This window comes from Uranotaenia lowii, chromosome 2 (assembly GCF_029784155.1).
Source record: "Uranotaenia lowii strain MFRU-FL chromosome 2, ASM2978415v1, whole genome shotgun sequence".
Lineage (NCBI taxonomy): Eukaryota > Metazoa > Arthropoda > Insecta > Diptera > Culicidae > Uranotaenia > Uranotaenia lowii.
Window position 1 is genome coordinate 142,401,562 of NC_073692.1, and position 24,577 is coordinate 142,426,138.

The 24,577-nt window shown below is 35.4% G+C and overlaps 1 protein-coding gene across 1 annotated transcript in view; it reads right to left on the reverse strand.

Annotated features, from left to right (window-relative positions):
* Positions 1-24,577, reverse strand: part of LOC129750034 (protein amalgam-like) — a 134,918-nt gene that overhangs the window by 41,980 nt on the left and 68,361 nt on the right. Inside the window, exon 8 of the mRNA XM_055745220.1 lies at positions 22,765-23,004. Coding sequence (XP_055601195.1) covers positions 22,765-23,004 — 240 coding nt within the window. The remainder of the gene's footprint in view (positions 1-22,764; positions 23,005-24,577) is intronic.

A 24,577-nucleotide genomic window follows, 5' to 3' on the forward strand; every position in this document is an offset into this window, starting at 1 on the left:
AATTCTCATCAATAAATTTACAATAAAATATCGATTGGGGAATCATTTAACTTTTGATGTTTTTTTTTCTAAGATAGAAACTCCATGACAAAAAAAATTCAGATTTATAGATGAAAGCTATTTCAAATTTTTTTGTTCCCACAGACCGGATTTTCTTGACAAAATGGAATTTGTTTGTTTTTTTTTACTTACAACGTTTTTTTCTCCAGCTATGTCAAGTGACGTTATATTTAGAACATATTATTTAAGCGATTAGCAAACGAATCACAAAATAATTACTCCATTTTATAAAATTTTGATTTAAGGTAAAGATGCTATATGTACTCTTTTAATAGTATATGTACTCTTTTTCAATCAAGAAATGAGCTAACTGTTCTTTTTGTGAAATTTTACTGAATGTACTCTTTTTTCGTTATAAAACATTTTATCAAATAAAGGAACTTATTTCTTCCAATTTAAGAAGTTTGTGACGAGAAGACTTTTACAGAAAATTCCATGTTTTGTTATCGTACCTTGAAAGTAAAATATGGTATTATTTTGCCCGAATAAACGTGGTACAATGCCGAAGTTTGGGTCTCACTTTTCATATTTGGAAACTTCAAATATGCCAATAGTAAGAGTCACTGAAAATGTTGCCTTGTTTAGCCAACGTTTTAAATCGAATTTTGAGGACATCATAAAACCACTTTTAGGTATGATTCACATCCAATATTTGAAATTTGGAATGAAATCAAAACCTTTTTACAAAAAGCTGGCATAAAGAGGCATCATTTAACTTTCAATAAAGCCAAAAGTTGACATGCCTATAGTTTTTGTGTTACTCATTTGATTCAATGACATCATAGTGAAGCTTTGTTCTAGTTACTATCAATTTAAATCAAACAATAAAATGTGGTAGCAGTTTGCTCCCTTTGGTCTCCATTTAATAGAATTCATTTTGCATTTGTTGCACGATATTTCAATTTAAAAAAAAAAAGCTTCTTCCATTCGAAATAAACTTTAAGGCCATCATCACCATTCAAAATACAGTAAGCACAGTAGGCAATATGCACACCATTGCAATGCATTGTTCCAAAGATTCGTCCATAAATCAAGTTTTGGCATTAAAAGAAATATACATCGCTATAATAAACAGTTTTTTTTAAATGCACTCTTCGATTATGGTCAATATGTTTTCTAAGCATAAAATCAAAAAATCGAATAATGTCACAAGACTGAGCCTTAGGTTTTTTATTTCTTTTATTTTCTTAAATGTTATCATTTGAGAGGTAAATCTTTAATTTTATTAAAAGCTTCTTCCAGTCAAATGAAACTTTGAAGACCATCAGCACCTTTCAAAATACAGTATTGGGTGCTTATTAGACTAGTTCACTTTTCGGCTTTTTTCGCTGATCACAACGCCACTTACAGGGTTTGATCCTCATTCATTTTCAAGTACTCTGGCCGAATTTGAGCTCATTTGAGTAAGTTTCCAGCGTGCGCTAGGAGTTTTATTGAAAAAAGTCCATTTTTCTGGAAAATTTCCGTAGATGTGTTCTAGCAAGCTGTTGTTAATATAAAATGATAATTTTACAGTGCTCCGTGATTGGTATGACAAGCATTCGTATGGACCTGTTTTAGATAATTGACTAAATCAAACCAAAAAAATTTAAAAATTCATAAACTACCAACTTTTACAGAAAAATTACTTACAAGTTGAGAGCTTAAAATCATTAGTAAATAGAAAAAAATATTTTCGATATAAGCTTATCATAAAAAGATAGCCTTATTTATAACCTTTAATTTGATGTATAACACTTAATGATCGCAAAAGTGCTAGCAAAGTTATTCAAATATCTATGCAACAAATTTGATTTGATAAAATATTTTTCATTCAAGTTTGCTCCACACCAACTCGTGCACAAGAAAGCATATTTTATTCAATCAAGTACCCCATGACGGGGCCAGGAGTTAAAAAAAGCGCGCGCTTTGATCAAGTTGTAAGCAAGTCCTCTTGATGCCACGTTTTGCAGGTTGCATGATGCTAAAACTTGAATGGAGACAACATTATGATTCAAAGAATGTGATGTGAATGTTTGAATATCTTTGCTTGTACTGTTGCGATAATTAAGTTTTATACATCAAATTAAAGGTTATAAATAAGGCTATCTTTTTATGAAAAGCTTATATCGAAAATATTTTTTTTTCTATTTACTACTGATTTTAAGCTCTTAACTTGTAAGTAAATTTTCTGTAGAAGTTGGTAGTTTATGAATTTTTAAATTTTTTCGGTTTGATTTAGTCAATTATCTAAACCAGGTCCATACGAATGCTTGTCATACCAATCACCGAGCACTATAAAATTATCATTTTATATTAACAACAGCTTGCTAGAACACATCTACGGAAATTTTCCAGAAAAATGGACTTTTTTCAATAAAACTCCTAGCGCACGCTGGAAACTTACTCAAATGAGCTCAAATTCGGCCAGAGTACTTGAAAATGAATGAAGATCAAACCCTGTAAGTGGCGTTGAGATCAGCGAAAAAAGCCGAAAAGTGAACTAGTCTAGTGCTTATGCACACCAACAACTTGTTTAAAAGATTTGTACATATATCAAGTTTTGGCATCAAAGGAAATGTACATCGCTATAATGAATAACTTTTTTTTTAATGAAGTATTTTATTATGCTTGGTATGTTTCCTTAGCATATAATCAAAAACTTCTATCTCTTCGAATAATCTAACAAAACTGAGGCTTAGGTTTCTAAATCAATAATAACGAGGAAACAGCATTCACTCTTCCGTATTTCTCATAAATGTTTTCATTTGATAGGAAAATCTATTTACTTAAGAATGACATAGAGGAGAAAACGGTCCCAGTTTAAATTTACTTTAACCTAAAAATAATAAACTATAGGTGTTTGAGTTGTAAACAGTTGTCACAAAAACAGTCGTTTACAACTCATTGATCACTTTTGACTTGAGTACATATCACTTCATTTTCCTGTTCTCTCTGTTCAAAAGTATATCGGTGCGTTCATACAAGTTTAAGAACCAACAATTGCCCAAAATTTCATGTCAGTAGATTTTTCATTGGAAAACAACAAATAAAGTTATGCCGCTTTGCATGGCCGTAAGAAAGCCGTTTAATGGGGGGGGAGGGGGAACGGGGGATGGTGACTGATTTATAATATGATTTTTTGCCCCTACAGTGCATTACCATAAAATAATTAATGAACAAATTATCTTTGTTCCTATACAATAAATCATTTTAAAGTAGTTTCATATTAATAGTTTTTAAATTAACTTTGATACTTTGGAAAATAAATAATAAAATCTTTAAAATGGTGGAATACATCTGAATATTGAAACCTCAAGTAACAATTTAAGGAATGCACATCATTGAATTTGTTCAAAAGTTCGATGGATCAAGCTTATTTAATTTGAGCATATTATAAGTTTTTTTAGGAAAGCCATCAATTTCTTAGTAAAAAACATATTCTAAGCATTCCTGAATAATCTGAAGCTTGACCGGATACTCAGTTACAATTTCAAGACAAGTCCGGCCCGATCCGAATGACCAGTTTTTAAGGAAAACTGCCCGAATTAGATTTTTGGATTCAAAATTGTTTTTCCAAAGTTATTAACACAAAAATTCTTGCTTTTAATATGATTTGAATGCCGCTGATGAGCCTCGATGAAAAAATTTAAATTTAAAGTGTATTCATTTTTTTTATGTTTCCATTGTCATTTCTATAAAATATTCCCGTGATTTCGATTAAATTTCTCCGGATGTTGCCCGGTTAATGAACTGAAAAATTTTAGATCAAATGCCCGAATTTTGCCATGTTATTTTCTCAATTGTCGGAATTTGCTTACTCGAATACGCACCAGAAAAATTCTGGAATGCTTAACTTATTCAATACGTAAATCAATTTAACTTAATTTTCCAAACTCACGAGCAAAATCAAAGATTTTTACCATCGAGGAAAATAAATCAAACTTTTCAGTTCAAAACTGGTTGTACATATTGTATAAATTAAACTATGATTTTAGTTTTAAATTTGGCTTTAAGAACACTTTTTTATAAATAATGTGAAACAATATACCGAGAAAATATACTATTTTGAGCAGATTTTTCTGATGAAGATCAGGTACCTATGTGCTTCTTTATCAGCAAATATTTTTCAAAAAGAGTAAATTCCATAATGAAATTTTGTTGAAAGAAAAAAAATTGTTTTTTTTTTATAAACCAAAACTTTGTAATATTCAGCTTAACCCTTTCCTTCCCATGGTAGCACAGGTGATCCACAACTTTGCACAGCTCGCACTTGAACTGGGCGCTTTGGATCAACACCATTTTTTCACCGAATGTGTAGATATGAGTGAAGAAACATTGCACGAAATTTGAAGAAATTCGGTTCGCTAGGTTTTGCTTGGCAGATCGAAAGCTGCCAAAAAGTCGGATTTTTTTCGAATTTAAATCAAGTCGTCATTTGTTGTTCAATAACTTGACAAGTTTTTATAATTTCCCTCAAATAAAAATACTGACGTGCAGAAGGTTGCATATGCAAGTAGAATCAATTGATGGTTTACTTAGATTTCAACTAAAACATATAAATTTTTGAGTAAGTAAAGTGGATCCCTGGTGATACACTGGGAACAAAACGTACTTTTCTTCTTGTGATGCTTCTCATCAATACTCATGAAAATCTTTTCATCAACCAAAAAAATCGCTTCAGGATAGTTATTTCATCTTCTTAAATGACCACATGTCTCCAAATATTTGTAAAAGTTCGTGATTTTCTCGAAAAACTGCATGTTTTGTTTTCCTTGCGAAAAGTGTCATGGCGGCCATTGTTCAAGGCAAAAATGAAAATTTCAAATATTTCAATAAATAGACTTTCGAGGGATGCGTACACCAAAGAAGATTTTTATCAAATAGGATCATTTTAGTTTGTGATCAATGAAGTGATGAAATTCAATGTTTTTTTGCAATTATTTCCGGTTTTTCATTTGCACACTATGTGTTGTTATCTTCCCAATGGAGCACATATGATCCACCTCAAAACCCAAATTTATCAATTGGATCATTAAAGTAAGCTTAAATTATGCATCTTTTGTTCTAGAACTTCAGCTGTAAATCAATATTTCTATTTTTAAAACGTGAAAAACCTCGTGGGAAGGAAAGGGTTAATTGAGTATACAAATTAACTTTGATTAAAAAAATTTAAATTTTGAAAATGAAAACATAAGCAAATTCATAAGCTTGCGATCTCTCGAATTGCTCAACAAAAAAGTCATTTGGATATTTTTATACGATTTCTAAAATGTAAAAATATACTTTTCCCGAATCTTAGTTTCAGGTAAGAATTTTATGAGTCAAGTTTCAGAGCCCTCATTCATGAATCCATAATCAGTAGTACTGGGTTTCAATATGAATTCTTTATTATCATTTGAATTATTTATTTTTAATCTGTATTGTGAATCTGAATTTATTTTGAATTTTGAATGATGAATCTAATTCTGAGTATTCTGTTTTAATTCTTCATTTTGAAGCTTTGTAATAATTGAATTCTATATAAGAATTAAGTTTAAGAGCTGCAAATCTGTACATGAAACAATTATTTTCTTTTTTTTCATATTCGTAAAACTATCATCCAAACATTGAAAATGCATATCATTTTCAAAAATCATAAATCAAATTGGAGAAGACGAATGCAAACTGGCTAAAATCCTCTAAAAATAAAAAATAGAAGAGAATTAAATAAAATAAAATTTAATAAGAAATGCAAAACTAAATTTGAAACAGGATTTTATTTGTCATTTTTATGATTATTCGAACTGAAAATCAAAAATCCTAAACAAGGTACAGAATCCGAAACAGGAAAAAAGAAACACAATTTCGGTTATAAGAATATGGAACCAGAACCTCCGAAATAAGTTGATTTGTAATAAAATTTATTATTGCGAACTAAGTTTCTTGAAACAAGTGATTTAAAAAAAAAACAACAGCAGAATTCTGAACTTGGGATGGGTTTCAAGGTTTTGGCATTAATTTTGAGTCCAGTTTGATACTTTCGAATAACCGTACTATATCATCATAACTTGAATACGAATTTACAATTTTGAGTAAAAAGTAGATTACCTCGCTGGATTTTCTTGGTCCCTCATGAGGGGTGAGGGGGTTTAACCCCCAAAACCCCCCGTTCCTACGGCCATGCCTCTTTGAAGTTGTGACGTGAATTCACTCAATTTGAAAAAACAAACACTGCCTTCAAAATTTTTGTACATTTGAAAGTTATACATATCTTGCTTAAAACGAGCTTTCAGAGTATATATCCCTTATAAAAATTTTCATTTTTGTGACGTTATTGTATTCATTTCTGACAGTTTTTTATCGCTTTTAAACAACTTCATACGATATAAATATTTTCATTCTCTACACAATAAAGCAGCATTTGTTGGCTTCAAAACTTGTTATGCAAATAGTAAAAAAAAATCAATTTATATAATTAAATCAATTTTTTTTTAATTATCAAAAATTACACTTTTTTGATCGATAATTAGTTTTTTCAAAAGAATGTTAAACATTTAAAAAATTTTTCAATCTTTCCAACGTTCGTTTAGTGTGATTGATTATACTGATGAGAATATACGCGAACGGATATAAATCACTTGTGAGCTATTCAAGCGCGTGAAATGTTTTTGTGTTTTTTTTTTTTAAATTTTGAAATCTATCTGGACAGTTGGAGTTTCATTGTCGTTTTCGAAATCTTCAGATAAATATTTGAAGGAAACCGAAAAAGTAAAATTTAAATTAAAAATTTAAATCTTAAAATTTTAGAGAAAAAAGCCCTGTATTTTCAGATTTATTCACATAACTTGCTAAATCAAACGAAAATCTGGAGGCAAAAAATTTTTTTACCTCAAACAGCAATATTTCAAGCAAAGTTATAAATCTATCCTCCTTTTCAGTGAAAAAATTTAATATTTTTTCAAATCTGGACGGTCTCTCGAAATTCAGGGCAAAACCTGGACACCAAGCACCTGTGACCCTGACACAAAGTTGGTAAATGAATTAAATTTCTGCCTTTAAAAACTCCAATGTGTAGGAATTCATCTCAATCGATGCAATATCTGGACAAAATCCCAAAAACAGTTAACAATCAATATGGACGACCCCTTTTTAGACCCCTCTTACTGACCCTGATCCAAAATAAGATTACTGAAATCTAATACCCGTCCCACAAAACACGGATGTTCAAATTTTCATCTCAATCCGATACAGAATAACGAAAATAACGCGAAAAAGTAAACATTTAAATTGGTGACCCCTTTTGGGAAACCCGTGATCCAAAATTGAATGAATAAAAAAGATTGCCCGTCTCTCAAAACTTACATAACCAACTTTCATGTCAATCTCATGTTTAATGAAGTCAATATCACAAAAACCAATAACAATTACTATGAACGCCCTCTTTTCCGACCCCTCTTTACGACCCTGATTCAAAATTGAAAACCTGAAATTCTCGTCCCATTAAACACTTTTGGGAAACTTTTCATCTCAATCCGATGTAAAATTATGACAAAATCGGTGAACAGCCATTAAAAAAAACAACATCTCTGAAAATTTGCCACATTATATAGGAAACTGGCTCGTATTAAACGCACAATTCAGGAAAAAATCAATCGGGGGTCTTGAAAAACTTTTTTTGTCGTGAAAATTTTCGAACAAAATAAACGTGCAAAATTTCCAAATTTCGCTAATACTTATATTTTTTCCTGAAAAATTCAAATATGACATTCTTCCGGGTCTGTTTTTACCTAACTATTTTGTGAAAACTCGAGCAAACCTGTGAACGCTGAAGCGGGCGGAGTTGGTGTTATGTTAATTTTGCAACTGAGCTGTGGTTTTAGTGCTTAGTGAAATCTCCGAGTGCGAGTGTGATAGAAATAGCTTGAAATGCATTCGATGGAAATGGGGTTATTTACGTGAAAGAAGATACAAGGTGATTGAGGCTAAATCATGACAAATGGGTGTCAGGATAAAAGGGAACCTCGAAATATAAGAAAAGGCGCATGTTCTCATAAATATTTAAATCTCTGGTAAAACGTGAAGAAAAGTGGTGAGATTTAAATCTTCGTTTCAAAATTAATGAAATTGCAAAGAAATAGTAAAAGGAAAGGTAAAAGTGCATACGGAAGTGCATATTCGTGAAAGAAAGTAGAATTCAAGAAGAAAATATGGTAAATTTGCAACATAAATTAGGTAAGGAATAGTGAAATGAAAAGCAAACGAGCCACTAAAAGGGAAATCTGAAGAGTTGGCAAAGGTGGCACAGCTAGGGTAAATTGGTTGAAGTTTTACCCTTGGCAAAGATTGAAGGGTTGTGACGAATACGAACTCAAATTATCAGCAGATTGGTAAGATATGTTTTCTCATAAAAATGTGAAATCCTTAGGAGATTGGTAAGATGTGTTTTTACTGAAATAAAATAAATAGGAATGTTAAATCAATTGCCAGCTGGCCAGGTATATACACGGATGCCGGAATAACAGTAGTAAATGTATAACATTTAAATTGTTTTACATTTTAAACTGGCTGTGTACTTGATCGATACATTCTACCAATTTATACAGACACATACACGTAAAACATTCACTCCACAACAGTTCAAACGAAGCCATGGGGTCCGGGTATGGGGTACGAAGCATTGGAAATCTATTGAAATTGTTATCTAAAAAATGCGTGTAACCCCGTGCTTTGGCAAAACTGCGGTGAATCCGTGCACCCATGGTGAATAACCAACATACATACAACATATATTTTGTGAAAACTCGAGCAAGCTAGGAAAACAAGTTATCAAAAATGCTTATTTTTAAAGCATATGTGAGTCAAAACGGAATGAATGAGTTTCTGAAGAGAACAATTCATATTAAACTTTCTGCTGACATTGCTGTTTGTCATGAATCGTAAAACATTGCATTGCAGTTGAATATCTAATATTTTTCAATCTATTTTCCTTATACTCGGTTTCAAATAATATTTTGGAATGACAAAAACACCTTTTTTGTGTTAATTGGATTTTTTGTAGATTGTTGTTCTCTAGCAGCTTTAATTTGAAATTCTTGGGTTGTTTTTGATGGAAAACCATTGAAAATATTCAGGACAGATTTTGATGTTCATTAAACTTGCAGTTAAATAAAAAACTCTATACTCAGGAACGTTCTCCAGAGATATTTTTTAAATAAAATAATGCAGTGTTTATCATTCAAATAGTTTAAAAAAAGCTTTCAATGGATTTTGATTACCCGAAACCATCCAGACGAAATTGTTTAAAATATTAAGTTTTTTTAAATACAATAATTGGTACCTAGCAAACTATCAATCTGTTCATTTAAATTGATCATGCATTATGATTCTTTAGCAGTGCATTATATTTCAGACAGGTTGAAGAGTTGTTGGATGAAACGATCGGAAAACATTTTAAAACCGTTTAAATTAAAATTAACCCCGCAGCCGGTACCGAGCAAATAAAAAATGCAAAACAAGCCGCTGGGGATTTCATTGCTGAAAATATGCCTACAACACCGAGGCACTAGTGAGAAAATGCACCGTTTGGTGGTGGCGGCATCAATTTCGGAGCACAAAAAGAGCTGATAATCGTATTAATTAATTTATCGTGTTCCACTATACAGCCGATTTTGGCATTTTTTTTTCGACTTCCGGTTAAAAGGGGCAGAAGTGGGCTGGTCCAATTTCTCGTTTATAGTTTGGTCAACCAAATCACTTTGAAACGTTCGGGGTGACCAACCGAAAATGCACATCAATGTGTTTCGGAGTTTAGTGCTCCAATAAAAATTAATTGAGCCTTCAGTTTAAGGTACAGTTTCAAATTAATAATGATCGATTTTCTCATTTAAGAGAAAAATCCACCAACAAACTTCAGATTTATTGATTGGAGGATTTCACACAGTGGAGTTAGGTTATTTTTCGGTATAAAAAAAATATTGGAAGGGCATCACGAGACAAGCTTAGTATGTAAAATTCGATACAAGATTGATCAATCAGGATATCACTTTCAACTCAAATGCGAACGTATATAAAGTGCTTTAGAAGCAAACAAAGGTAGAGTCTTAATTTGAGATTGACAATGATTGACAATGATATAAAATCAAATTTTAGATAGAGTTTTGAAAACATAAGAAAACATCATTCAAGAAAATTATGATTAATCTTCTTAGTATTGCTGCTCGAAGCTGAAGTTTCAGCTTCTATTTCAGAAAACAATTTTGAAATTTGAATTTTGAGCACTGATAATTTTAAAAGGTATTGCTCAAAGCTCACCTGGTAAGCTAGTCTAAATAATCAACAGTTTTAAAGCCAAGACATATTTTTACTGTACTTCAAGCTGGTAAGCAATTATATTTTTCGAAAGATATGCAAAGGTGCCTACACCAATTGACCGTATGAAGCCACTTGCAGTTGCGTGTTAGCTTATCTCGTTTTTTTTTAATTCTGAAAACAACATGAATTGAGTTCTTTGGCATTGGCCTTATGAAGTGTGAGAAAGGGTTCCCCTTAACTTCCAATTTGGTCTCATTGAAATAAATTTGAGTTATTTTGAAAAATTTCAAAATTAAAGATTTAATTTAAACTTTTTTAACCCATTTTCTATTTGAACTCTATATTCTTTGGTACAACTTCAATCTGTGAATCTTTTATTTGCCATACGAGATAATGATGATAAAAATATTTTTTTTATTTAAATAAAATTTATTAGGCCATTTACTTTTTGGTATAAGTTTTTGTGGGCCGAGGGTCAGGGGTTTTCTTAAGGCTAGAAGGAGGTTGGAAAGGGTAAGGAGAGGGAAGAGATCGGTGGGAGGGAGGAGGAGATTTTAACACTAACTGTTCCTTTGATCGGGTAATGGGGGATCCATTTGCGTTTCCGCGATCATCTGCCTCATCCGACGATTGCGCTGGGGAAGGTTGAGGGGTTATCTGTTCCGAGGTGGAGAGGCTGGTTTGAGGTGAGTAATTGGTTGTTTCGAATGCTTTTGTTGTATTGGGTGCTGCTGTTTTTTGTCTTCCTTCTGTTTAAGTTCTGCCGGTGGTTGCGGTAGTCTATTGTCTGTGGGTTTCGATTGGTTTTTGTCGACCTTGACGACGTTGGCGAATGTAAGAGTGCTGTTGCTTTGTAGAATCAATTTACGGGCTGCTGCTATCGGCATATTACGGTCGGTACTGAGCTTGATGGCTGTTGTTTCGGCAATCCATGTTGGGCACGATCTGTTTATCGGAAAGTGGCCTTCTTTCTGGCAATTCCCACAGAATAGATGATTTTTACATGCTTGACTATCGTGGTCTGAGGAGCTGCATTTGCTGCACGTGAGCGGGCTCTCGCACTTCTTTTTGGTGTGTCTGTATTTCAGGCAATTTCTACACAACAAAGGTAGCGGATAATATAGTCGCGTTTTTATGCGGAGAAATCTAAAATTGAAAACCTCCGGTATTACCGTCCCGTTAATTGTTAGAATCAACGTAGAAGTCATTCCAAGTTGACTACTACGAGCGTCACGGCACGTGTCTTTATTCGGAATTTTATAAGCGATTTTTGCAATTGTTAACGGCTTTTTGAAATAGTGATTTTCGATTCGTGAGATAGCCAGAGGTCAGAAGCGACATAGCGTGGTGAAGTTCTTTACTTCCGGTTCGAGCAAGAGTGATAATCAATACAACACTATTCACCAAAACATCTAGTGTTGTTATTGTTTTGATGCAGATGGTGGCCGTGGATTGCCATAATCAATTTCCCCGCCGCTATAATCTAACCTGAAGCTCTCAAATAAGAGCCTAACTTCAGGCGTTTTAACTGCTCGAAAGCCAGAGATTGTTTCTACCTCCTTTTACCTCGACAAAGGTTGACTGGCTGACTTACGCATCACGAATAGGACTTGGATTGAGTGAAAAAAACGAAACGTGGTACCTTCGCCCTTCGCGTTTTTCGTTCAGCGCATAGGGTAAAGGGCTGTACTACTCCTGTAGCGAGTGGGTCTTTTCTCCAAATTCCTCGTAGTTGTGTTCCTTAGCCTATTGCTACTACGAGAGGCGCTAGGTAAAAAGGCTTCAACGACTTGTACCTTCGTGCGCCTTGGGTCGTTGAACTGGACAAGGGTAAAGCGCACCGTTCCTGATATCTATCAGGTACGTTACTTAGTTTCCACTCCGTTCCCACGTTGTTACTGAGATTGAGCGACAAACGCAACATTCGTTCTTAGCGAAGTAATTCGCTAGCCTTATGGCTAGCCTAGAAAACCCCCCGGGGGGAGGCTCCCCGCCGGGTATAACATACAGCAGAACACTTCCTGAATGGTTTGGTCCTTACGAAGACACCATCATCCTGCAGATGAATCCAACTGAAGGAAACAGCCTCCCAAAGAACCCTTTCACTATCAGCAAGTCTGTCCAACTTGACGGTGGGAAAATAGAATATGCCAAAACCGAAGCCAGAGGAACCAAATACACCATTAAGGTTCGCGGCCGGAAATTGGCTGAAAAGCTTATTAAAATGGAAACTCTTATCGACGGCACCCCAATCCAAGTAATACCGCACCCTCAACTAAACTTTACACGTTGCGTCGTCTCATGTCGTGATGCTGTTGACATCGACGAATCCGAGCTTCTGAAAGAATTGAAGAGTCAAAACGTAACACATGTTAGAAGAATCACGAGGAAAGTTGCTGATGAAAATTCACGAGGAAAGCTGCTGACGGTGAATACTGCCACCCTTGTCATAACGGTAGCAGGCATCGAGAAACCGGACTACATCAATTTCGGGCTCCTGCGCATTCCAACACGACCCTATTATCCAACACCTATGCTCTGTTTCAAGTGTTTGGATTATGGTCACACTAAAGTGAAATGTACCGGAAACGAGAAATGTCAAAATTGCTCCCAGGAACACGATGGAATATGTGAAAACCCCACTTACTGTCACCACTGCAAAAATGGTCATTCTGCCCTTAATCGTCAATGCCCAAAATATCTTTTGGAAGACAAAATTTGTAAGATGCAAGTAGACCTCAAAATCACATTTCCTGAGGCCCGACGATTGTATGAGTCCCAACATACAAACAACAAATCATACGCCGAAATCACCTCATCGAAATCACCCCTACAAGACGAAATCGAAAAGAGGGACCAGGTAATCCTCGAGTTGCAGAAAAAATTCTCCGAGCTTGAGGCTTCCTACAAAAATCTGCAGTCGAATTTCCAAAAAGCGAAAACGTGGATCCAAAGATCCCAAAGCATTGATAAAAATCGCTCCAGAAGCCAAGATAGAACACATCCATCGTCGACTAATGCCATTCAAATCATAGTAGAACCACCAAGAAACGAAAACTTAGCCAACGTTCCTAAGGCACAATCGCAGCCCAACCGCCTAAGTCGCTCTTTGGCACCAACCCAAGCTAATGGAAATCGTTCAACAACACCAGCCAAACGAAATCAAACCGAATCCCTCAAACAGCCACCGCAGAAAAAACAAGCCACAACACAACCCTCATCCGAATTCGAAGACTGCCCAGATACAGGATCTGAAACCGATGTCCCAATGACGCAGTGCACCCAGGACCTGTTTTCACAAAACTAAACAGCGAAATGACAGATCAACAAAATTATTCAACGACTAGCACATCAACAACTGACCCGAAAAATCATCCTGCTTCAACTCCAATCTCATCAATCCGTCACATGAATCGCAACAATAGAAATCGTACACAAGCGAGAGAGGAAACCTTAGTATTGCAGTGGAATGTTTGCGGGGCCCACCCACGCAGAGCCGAGCTCCAGCACCTCATCAGCCGATATGATCCAGTTGTAGTTGCCCTCCAAGAGCTCCGTACATCAAATTTACAAGGGTATGTAAATAACTTTACCTGGTTCTCGTCTCCAAGCATGTATCCCCACACATCAAGTGCCGGTATCGGGATCCGAAATGGGGTCCCTTTCTCAAAAATTAGCCTCAACACAAATCTCCCTGCGTGCGCCGTCACCATCGAACTACCCATCAAAGTCACGATTTTATCCGTCTACATCCCGAATGGCGAAACGCTCACCTCATTTAACACTGAATTCGAAAACATAATCCACTCTCTCGCCCACCCCCTCCTGATCGTTGGCGATTTTAACGCTCATAGTACCACCTGGGGTGGAAAGCGTACTGACCGTCGCGGAAGCCTTATCGAAGAACTCTGCGCAAATAATGCGCTCATTATATTAAACTCTCTAGATCACACCTACTTCCATCTCCCCAACGGCACAACCAGTGCAATCGATCTTTCCTTGGCTTCATTATCCATTTGCAATCGACTCACGTGGCAGGTTGAAAATGATCTGTGCGGAAGTGACCATTTTCCGATTAGGACAACTTTGAACACACCCCCAAAAGCACGAAATAACCGCCCCCGCTGGCTCGAAAGTCAGGCTGACTGACAAAACTTTGAGGAAACCCTATTAGAAACAGTCGAACCCAACGCCAATCCCACTTTGACCGAAATAACTGAGGCAATTGTTAAAGCAGCGGAAGCAAGCATACCACGAACCAGCGGGCATTGCCACCGTAGAGCCGTCCCGTGGTGGAACGAACAAGTGAAAGAATTGATCCAAGACCGTAGAAAAAAGTTAAGATACCTTCGAAACCTTGCACCGGGCGATCTGGGTTTTGCCGATGCTCTCAAATTGTTTCAAGATGCTCGAAACGCCTCACGCCGCGGTATAGCTGAAGCGAAAAAAACCAGTTGGGAAAACTTTGTTGCGTCCTTTTCATCGGAAACATCGACATCGGTCATGTGGCAAAATTTCAATCGCTTCTCTGGTAAACGTAAACCACCAAGAACGGTACTCAAAACCCCCACTGGTATAATTGATGACAGCCAACTTATCGCAAACTTCCTTGGCGACCACTTTCAAGCCATGTCTGATCAACCACCACTTCCATTCCCCCCTGCACCAAAAATCAAACGTCAAAATCGAAACAACGTATCGGAACTAGAAAAGAAATTTTCGATCCAAGAATTTTTTGTCGCAACAAAGTCTAAAAAAGGTCGTTCCGTTGGACCAGACAACATCAGCAACGAAATGCTACGCCGCCTCCCAATCTCCACAAAAACACAACTGCTGGATTGCTTAAATGAATTGTGGGAAAAAGGAATATTTCCCCCTCCCTGGAAAGAAGCTATCATCGTACCTATTGCGAAAGCTGGCAAAGACCCAAAGATAGCAGGGAACCAAAGGCCAATATCGCTAACAAGTTGTCTCGGAAAAACCATGGAACGCATGGTGAACCGTAGGCTCGTCCAATGGATAGAGGATCGTAAACTATGGAGCCCACAGCAATATGCTTTCAGAAAGGGAAGAGGAGTGGAACAATATCTCACGGAATTGGAGGCAGCGTTGGATGCTCCTTTCGAAAAAAAGCAACACACTGAATTAGCCTTACTCGATCTAAGCAAAGCTTACGACACTGCACAAAAGGCACCGATTCTTGCAACCCTCGCTAAGTGGGGTATCAGCGGAAAACCGTATTTGTTTTTGCAAGACTTCCTCACTGATAGAAAGTTCAAAGTCTCAGTCGGAGGAGCTCTCTCAGAGCTAAAGTCCCAGAAAAACGGAGTTCCTCAAGGTTCAGTCCTCGCCGTAACACTCTTCCTTGTCGCAATGGAGCCACTGTTTGAGAGAGTTCCCCGTGGAATCCAAACCTTCGTCTATGCCGACGACATAGTTCTCGTTGCATCAGGTACACAGCTAAAAAGTCTTAGGAAAAAACTGCAAAATGCCGTCACCAAAACTGTAGAATGGGCTAATGAAATCAAATTCACAATTTCGTCCGAGAAGTCAAATGTTCTCCATGTCTGTAGAAGAAGGAAACACAAAGCAGTCCCCGAAATTACGGTCCTCGGAAAAAGCATCCCCGAAGTGAAAAAAGCACGCATACTTGGAGTGACATTCACCAAAACCCTTAACTTCTCGTCTCAGATCTTCGAAACTAAAACTGCACTGCAATCCCGTTTAAATTTGATACGCGCAATAGGTGGCCGGCCGTATGGAGGTCAGAGAAACAGCATTTTAAATCTTTTTAGAAGCATCGGTGAGTCAAAAATATTTTATGCTCTAAATACGATAGGGAGAAAAGGCACACATTCGTTAAAAGCGCTCATGCCTACCTACAATTCCGGAATACGCATCGCAGCCGGAGCTATGCGTAGCAGTCCAGTTCTGTCAATGCATGCTGAAAGTGGTACCTTGCCGTGGAACTTTCGACTTACTGAACGACTTGCTATTAATACGATACGCATGCTTGGAAAACCTCATGGTACAATCACTCCCGCCACGGAAAGGTCAATGGAGGCATTTGCAACACTCACTGGAAAAACTATCCCCACCATTGCTCACTCTATAGCAGTAAGCAGCCGATCTTGGAACGTTGAAAATCCAATCGTGGATTGGTCTATAAAAAAACAATTTAAAGTGGGTGAAAGTAATCAGAAGGCTATCCAATTGTTCAAACACCATCAAGAACAACGCTATACAAACTTCCTGGAGATATTCACTGACGGATCAGTAGCAAACAACCAGGTTGGCTTTGGTATTTTGGGTGGAAACAGAGAGCTTCACTACCAACTCCCGGATCAATGTACGATATTCTCCGCTGAAGCTATGGCCATACTACACGCCCTGCGAAATATAGCGCAAAAATCGAGATACCGATCAGTGATTTTTTCGGACTCAGCCAGCGTTTTGTCAGCAGTAGATTCTGGGATATCCTTGCACCCATGGATACAAGCGATAGAAGAAGAACAGAAGAAACTTAAAGCCGTGCTATGTTGGATTCCTGGCCATGTTGGTATCGAAGGTAACAAAAAGGCAGATGAGTTGGCAGCCAAAGGTAGGAGTGGACCTAGAGTTTCCATTGGAATTCCAGCTAGTGACATCATCACCTGGGTCAGATCAGAGGTTAGAGCGAAATGGGAGGAAGAATGGGATGGAAATCGGCATCTGTTTCTAAGGAAAATCAAAAGGAATACCTCACGCTGGAACGATAGAGGAAAACCCCTGGAGCAACGCGCCCTTACAAGGCTAAGAATTGGACACACCATGTTGACACATCGAGAATTTTTTACAAAAGGCGTCCAAACATGTCCTTCTTGCAATGTGCCACTGACGGTGGCCCACGTCATCGGAGATTGTAGACTGTACGAGAAGGAAAGGAGAACCTGTGGGATAGGCCACGACATCGCAGCAGCGTTAAACACGACGAACGAAGAAAACCTGATCAAATTTCTCAAAAGTTCAAATTTACTAAACAAATTGTAAAACTAAGAATGTAATTTAAAATGTTTCTTTTTATAAGAGGAAGAATGACCATGTTGGTTAAAATCCTCTCTAAATAAACAAAATAGAATAGAAATAGAACGTAGAAGTGCCAGCAATTCCGGTGGGTGTTTTGTTTGTGATCCTACGAACGTCGATCACATTTTGAGACGACAGTTCCGAAAGAAGATCCTTTTCATCCATTTGGCCCACTTCACGACACGTTACAACGCATTTTCTCTGGTTCAAACTCTGGTGGCGTCCAATAACGATCGGCGTACCATCAATTAGATTTGTTAACTTGTCCAGTTTACTTATCTGTTCTTTGCTTCTGGATTTGATAACATACCACTTATTCTTCTCCTCGTAGAAACCATCTATTTTTCCAGTTTTTTCCACAGATCTCCCAATGATAAAGGGGTTTTGCGGAAGATTGTGTCCGTCTGCTGCTTTCAATGTCAAATAACAAAGGCGTCCATGCAGGTTATTGGGGTCCATCCATTCCGGTAAAGTCCTATCCGGGGGTTCACCCGGCGACGGACTCATCGCACTACTTTTTCACTTTTTTTTTTTTTTTTTTTTTTTTTTTTTTTTTTTTTTTTTTTTTTTTTTTTTTTTTTTCACTTCACACCGTTCAAGTTCGAAAAAATTCAATAGCCTTTATCTCGCGGGGACCGATTACTAAAAGTGACCGATCTCGCTCGAGGCTGAAGAGGAACTGATGATAAAAAGATGATTTTCTTTTTTTTGCATATCACGAATTTATATAAAAAAATATTTATGAACTCTCTAATGATTCTCTCAATATATGTAGATATTATTTTATAAATAAAAAAATCTTTTTATTGTATAGAAGAAAAAATAAATTTTAACTTTTAAATTTTATAGATTCTATTCTTGAGACTATACATTCGAAAAACATATATGTTTTTGAGACAAATTTATAATGATGAAATTATTTGAGCAATAAATTGATTTGGAAACCTTTCAATTTTTTATTGTTTTGCTATATTTTTCAGAATAGGGACTTGAAAACATAATGTTTTTTTCAATTCGGAAATTCAATTCTCATTGTAGATTGTGGTTCATAAAATTAATTTTCAAAGCCTAATTCAATCCATATCTGAAATATAAAGATATTTAAATTTTAAAATTGTTTTGCAACATAGAAGGTTTAAAAAAATTTAAATAGTTTTTATTTTCTGAAGCTACAATTTTCCATATATTTTAAACGATTTTAAATAATTAAAAATTTATGAAATGAGGGATCAATTTACGATAGCATAAGGCTTAAAAAAAATCATATCATAATTGAACTTTCAAAAAATTGTCGAATAACATTTTTTTTTTCAAATTAAGCTTGTCAGATCGATCGGTTTTATCCGGAATTTCCCCGATATTTAGTTCGAAATATAAAAATGATTCGGCACAGCCCGACTGCCCGGGCTGTTCAAACTTTTGAACGAGTTTTGTCAAAATAAACATGTTCGATTTGATGGAACAGTAAAATGCAATTTAAAGTCGACATCTGCTATTTGATTTAACTATTATGTTTTAATTGTACTTCTTCTTGATATTTAATCAATAATTCAAGCGTTTTTGCCAAATTTGAGGAAATATTGCCTGGTTAAAACCCACTGTTCTTATTTAATCAGGTTTTGAGTAGTTCAAATAGTCCTTATTTGTCCAGCCTAGAGTGTCCTACCCAGGATTTCCCGGTCGGGAATTCCCGGGAATTAGAAAAATTCGGGAATTCCCGAATCCCGGGAAACGCCTAAAAAATCCCGGGAATTCCCGAAGCCAGTAAAATGTACTAAATTAATACAAATTAACACGATCTTAATTGGAAAAATTAATCAGATTTAGAAATGAAAATTATAGTTCTACCACTGACCATACTGACTGGACACTCGATTTGGTTTGTTGGATAATTTTTAAAACATTACGCAATATCGATTCCAGAGTGCGCATCAATAGATTTGAAGAAATATTATCCCAGTTAGGAAGTGCCACCCAACTTAAAAAGAAAAAGGCAATACATAAAACCGGGCTAAACAGGTACATTTTTCCTACAGGGCATTTTTTTTTTGTCAAATTTTGAAGGTTCGCAATACTGACACCACCTTCCGTCGATATTGCAAACCTAAGACTGGCAAACGCCAGTCTAATTTTTCTTCTAATTGTCATGTCAGTATGATCAGTAGTTCTACCTTGACGGCTTAATCTTAATTTTTTTTCTCAAATCTGGTTAATAAATTGAATTTGATGAAAAAATGTTTTTCCAACTGATAAATTAGTGTAAAAGTGAAAAAAGACAAAAATATATAAACCAAACAATTCCAATAATGCAACGCTACGGGAAGAATCTGAATGTTATATTTTGCAACACTCATCATTCAGAACTTTCGTTTCGGATACAGTTTACAGTAACAAAATCCTCATCAAAGAAATGACATATTTTGCAACAAGTAGATAGTTATCTGAAAATTTACGGTATTTGATGAATAAACTGAAGTCTAGCTAACTAGCTTCTATCGACAGTGAGAAATCTTTCTCAATTATTTCAAATTTTTGCTGCTAGAATCAGACCAGTTTGTCGGCTTAAGTACTTCGTTTTGGGTCTTGGGTTTGCTTACCTAATTTTTGAGGCATTAATAAAGTTTGAAATGTTTTTCAATACTAGGTATAACCTCAAATTTAAAAATACTATATTGATAAGAATCCATACGCAGTAGAGAGTTAAGACCATCAATTTAGTCCAGCCCGGACACGATCGGAAAAAAATCTGTCAACCTTATTCTAAAGCATGAAATATTAAAATCTAGGAAAAATGTGGATCTTACATGAAATAAAGTTTTATTAATAGATTTATAGTCAGTATTTATTTGTTATGTAGGTTTATTAGTTTATCAACTGATTTTAGTAAAAATTGCTCAATTTTAAAATTTTACGAGCCATTGCACCAAATCTTGAGGTGGTAGACAATTTCTGACGAAATATTGAAAAATGTGAGCTAGAGCTAATTTTATACCTACTTTATGGGAAAGAAAACCAAAATAAAATTTTATTAACCCTTTTGAAACCAATCCCGATTCTAAATGGGGTTTTCTAAAGTCCGCATAAAACCAAAACCAATAATTTTTTCAACTTACAATGTGCGCAGAATGTTTCAAAACACATGTACCTAACAATCCGTACTAATAGCAACTGTTTGACAATGAGTTGTCAAAGGCTACATTTACGAAATGCTAAAAATATAAATATACTGGAAATGCAGATATTTTTGGAAAAATAATCATTTTGGTCACGTCAGAAATTCTTGGTTCATGTGCTTTCTGATCTTAAATATCTGTTGACAATTAGGTCTTAAACTTACCACTTTTTTGGTTTTTCTTTAAGAGTAAAAAAAAAAAAATTCTATGGTGGACAGAAAAGAAGAGATATAAAACACGTCTTGAGGCGGGATTTGGAAAAACGACAAAAAATCAATTATGCATGCAACCGAAAAAGTATTATTATTAAGTTATTTAGCCTATAAAGTTATGAAGTTTTGAAAGAAAATGTTTCCTTAACGATAACGTAATCGCAGAATTAAAGAAACAAAACAAAGCATTTCTCTGCAAAAAAAAAATTGGGTTATAGGAGTTGTACATTACATGATAGTAACAATGTTAAAAGAAAGATAAGAAAGTAACACTGTCAGTAGATGTCCTACGCTTCTGAAGCGCCGATTGAAAAATTGATCAACTCAAATGTAAATTTGACTCCAATATATTTGGGGAACTTTCTCATGGTATTTAAAATTTTGAAAATGAAGTTCGAGCGTTTTCGTGTAATTTTTAACGGATTTTTTTCATTTTGGAGAGGGGGGAGGGATCGTGGTCATAACCCGCGCATGGTTCTCCGTGATCTATGAAAGTTCTTAAAGTAAGCAGTTTATTACATAATAAAACTATGTTTTAGTCTGTAGCCTTTTCAAATTTACTTCTTTATATGTTCAAAAACCTAATTGGACAAATTTTTTGATTCTCTCTCTCTGGAGTCATTCCTCACCTTATAAAATCAGTTATAAGTTCCAAATAGCTCGAATTTTTATCGCAAAACAGTTTTCAAAAATAAAATGTTTATTCTTTTTTCATTTGTGAAAAGCTTATCATATTATTTCTATTATAAGAGCTAAAAATTGTCCAGTTGTTCATGCTTTTGCTTATAATCAATTAGTCTTGGAGTAAGACATTTAGATTCAACAAACAGTTTACAAGAGTTTAAATTCAAGGGTGATAAAATGAAAGAACTTCTGCTTCGGTTGAACTAAATTCAGATAAAAAAAAAACATTGAGACTCATAAACTCAAACTTTTCTCGTAAGCTCAATGCAAATTGTAGTTTCAAAAGCATTTATGAAAAATCGTTCAAAGAAGAATCCAATTTTTTAAGTTTGAGGCGAATATGTAAGTTTTTCATATTTGTTGAACCAAATCAAGACAAGCTCTCATTAGAACTTGGGCATTGTTGAACGGCCCCTGAGAGTTTATTCACCTTTAAATTAACTTGGGTTCTTTTGCTACTCCAAGGATCCATTTGAGACCCCAATGTTTGAAATCGTAAACAAACTCATTTTTGACATTTACTGTTTAACGGTTAATATTGATTGACTCTATAAAGTCAATATTTTGGAATATAATTTAACTCGCATGCAAAGCATATGTTGAAAAAAAAATTAAAAATTAAAATTGTTAGAAAAATTTCTTCGAAATTTTAAACTGACCTTTATATCAAAAACTATGTGCCCTTTTAACACATTTTAAAACATCAGGAGATTTTCTTAATTTTTATATGTGGACACATACGCATTTGGATTCAAGGGATTCCAAAAATTCAAAAAAAAATCAGAATTGGATCATCAATATTGTGTAAATTACCATGAAAGTTATTATTTCTTCCTTGCAAGTAACAATTTAATGGAGTCATGTCAATATTTGGAACACATTTATGAAGAACATAGTTATAACAAACTTTCTAATTTTGAATCAATGCCTCCAAAAGTCTTTAAAACAATAGTAAAACATGCCAATTGTGCTATGTTTCTAAAGAAATCAACGTTTTCTTGCTGACTACATAGCAACAAGTCTGTATATAAGATTATCTCCAGCGATTCAACTTTGATTTCACTTATTTATTCCCCTGAACCGTCCTTCGTAAAGCGTTGAAATCAACCCCGTGCTCTATCCTAATCCCAAATCAAGCCCGCCCGTCATCTAATCCGTCTCGGTATCAAAAAGTCAAAACCACTGGAACCACTTTTTTGCCCTGCGAACCACATCCGGCAAACGATGGCATCCAAATTTACAAATGGATTCCCAGGTTGTGGGTGGATTGGATTGGATTGGATCTGCTGGATACTTACCATCCGAGGGCCCAAATCCACCGAGCAGATCGTTCTCCTGGATGTGATTGATGATGTAGGAGTCCCGGTTGAAGCCGCCCATCCCGCCGTTGTTGGCCCCGCCCCCCTTGGATCCACTGTTGCTGTCGTGACTTCCCTTTCCGTGGCTGCCCTGGTGGTGCTGCTTCCGGCGCGGTTGTTTCGGCGTCGGTGGCACGTAAGGGGTGGGCGTCGTCGTCGGTTTCGGTGGCAGCCGAAGTTCTGTGCGGGTGCGGTGTGGAATAGGGATAATGAAATTGTTAGATCAAATTTGCATGTAATTAATTTTATTATCACCAGCAGCTAGCTAGCTAGCCCCAGTGAATGCCGGCGTGTGAATAAGGAGAACATCACGTTTGCTAATGGATTTGATTTGCGGTTACCGTTGGAATTTGCCGAACAATTTAGAAGCGGAACAGGAATTCCCGGTGACGCCTCACTTAAGTGGGAATTGATGCTTGAATTTTGAATATGGAACGTTGAATTTAGCAATGTGAAAGTTGCATACTTGATCTTGAGGATCATTAGAATTATGAAAATCTTTAAGGTTTTGAGAACCTTGAAAATCTTGAAATTTTAGCTATTTATAAGAATTATAATGTTTTAAGGATTTTAAGTACCGTCAATTGGTGGAACTTTGATCAAAATGATTTTTTGCAGATAATCATCATTGACTAAGTCCGAAGTCAAAATATCTGGAGACTGTTTTAAATGTTTGAAAGTTTCAAAAGTTTCAAAAAGGCTAAATTTGGTTTGATATGAGAGAATTTTTAAATTACTTAGAATGAGACACACAAACAAACACCTCTCCAGATCAAATTAAAGCATTTAGAAGCAATGGGTTATTTTATGTGAAAGTTTAATTTTTTTTCTTGGAACTGTATCTGTCGCCGAACAACCAGCAACATTGGCGACACTGGCGTGAAGAGACAGTTCATCTGACAGTTGACATGCAAAGATTTTCGAAGTAAAGTGAACAAGTTAAACAATCAACGATTGTCAGAATATTGTTAAAAAAGTCACATTAAAAAAAACAGAAAATTCAAATTGTGCTCAGTTTGGATCTAAATTATTGTTCTTGGGAGTTTCAAAAACGATATGAAAGCTACTGAAGGTGTATTTCCTCACTTTCTCCTTGAATTTTCTTTAACTCATCACTGGATTCTGCTTGGATTTATTGCTAAAAAATGTCCTGATTTTATTTTGAAGAAAAATGTCTTGATTTGATAAGCCCACTTAAATACGGGGAAAATTTTGCAATGTTTTTTTTTCTGAATGGGCCCCTGAATTAAAATTTCAATGAAACTGATTGATATCTTGTTTCAGGAGGATCCTTTTGGTGTTGTAATTCCAATTTTCTAGTTTTGGTTTTCTTGACTTCTAGAACATTAAAAAGTATAAATAAAGAAATGTTTAACTATTTTTCCCCTCGATAGTAAGTTTCTATTGAAAAACTGGTATCTCAAATTTAAGTATATCTGTATATCTGTATCAATTTTAAACGAAAAAATCTAGATTATTTATTCTAAAAATAAACTTTATTTTTGCTTATATAAACTTGTGAACCGCAAAAATATAACTCAGAGTGCAAATCTCAAATGACTTTGCATAATTAAATTTTAAAAAGCAAGTATTTAAAATTCAAAATTTGAATTGGAAAATCTCAGTTAAAAATCCAAAAACGAATAGAAAATTTGTACTGATTGAGATTTAAAATTTGAAATAACACCATAAGTTGATATCAGTGTTCTTAAACAAAATTCAGTACTGTCGAGCAAAATCTGAAGTGTTCGAA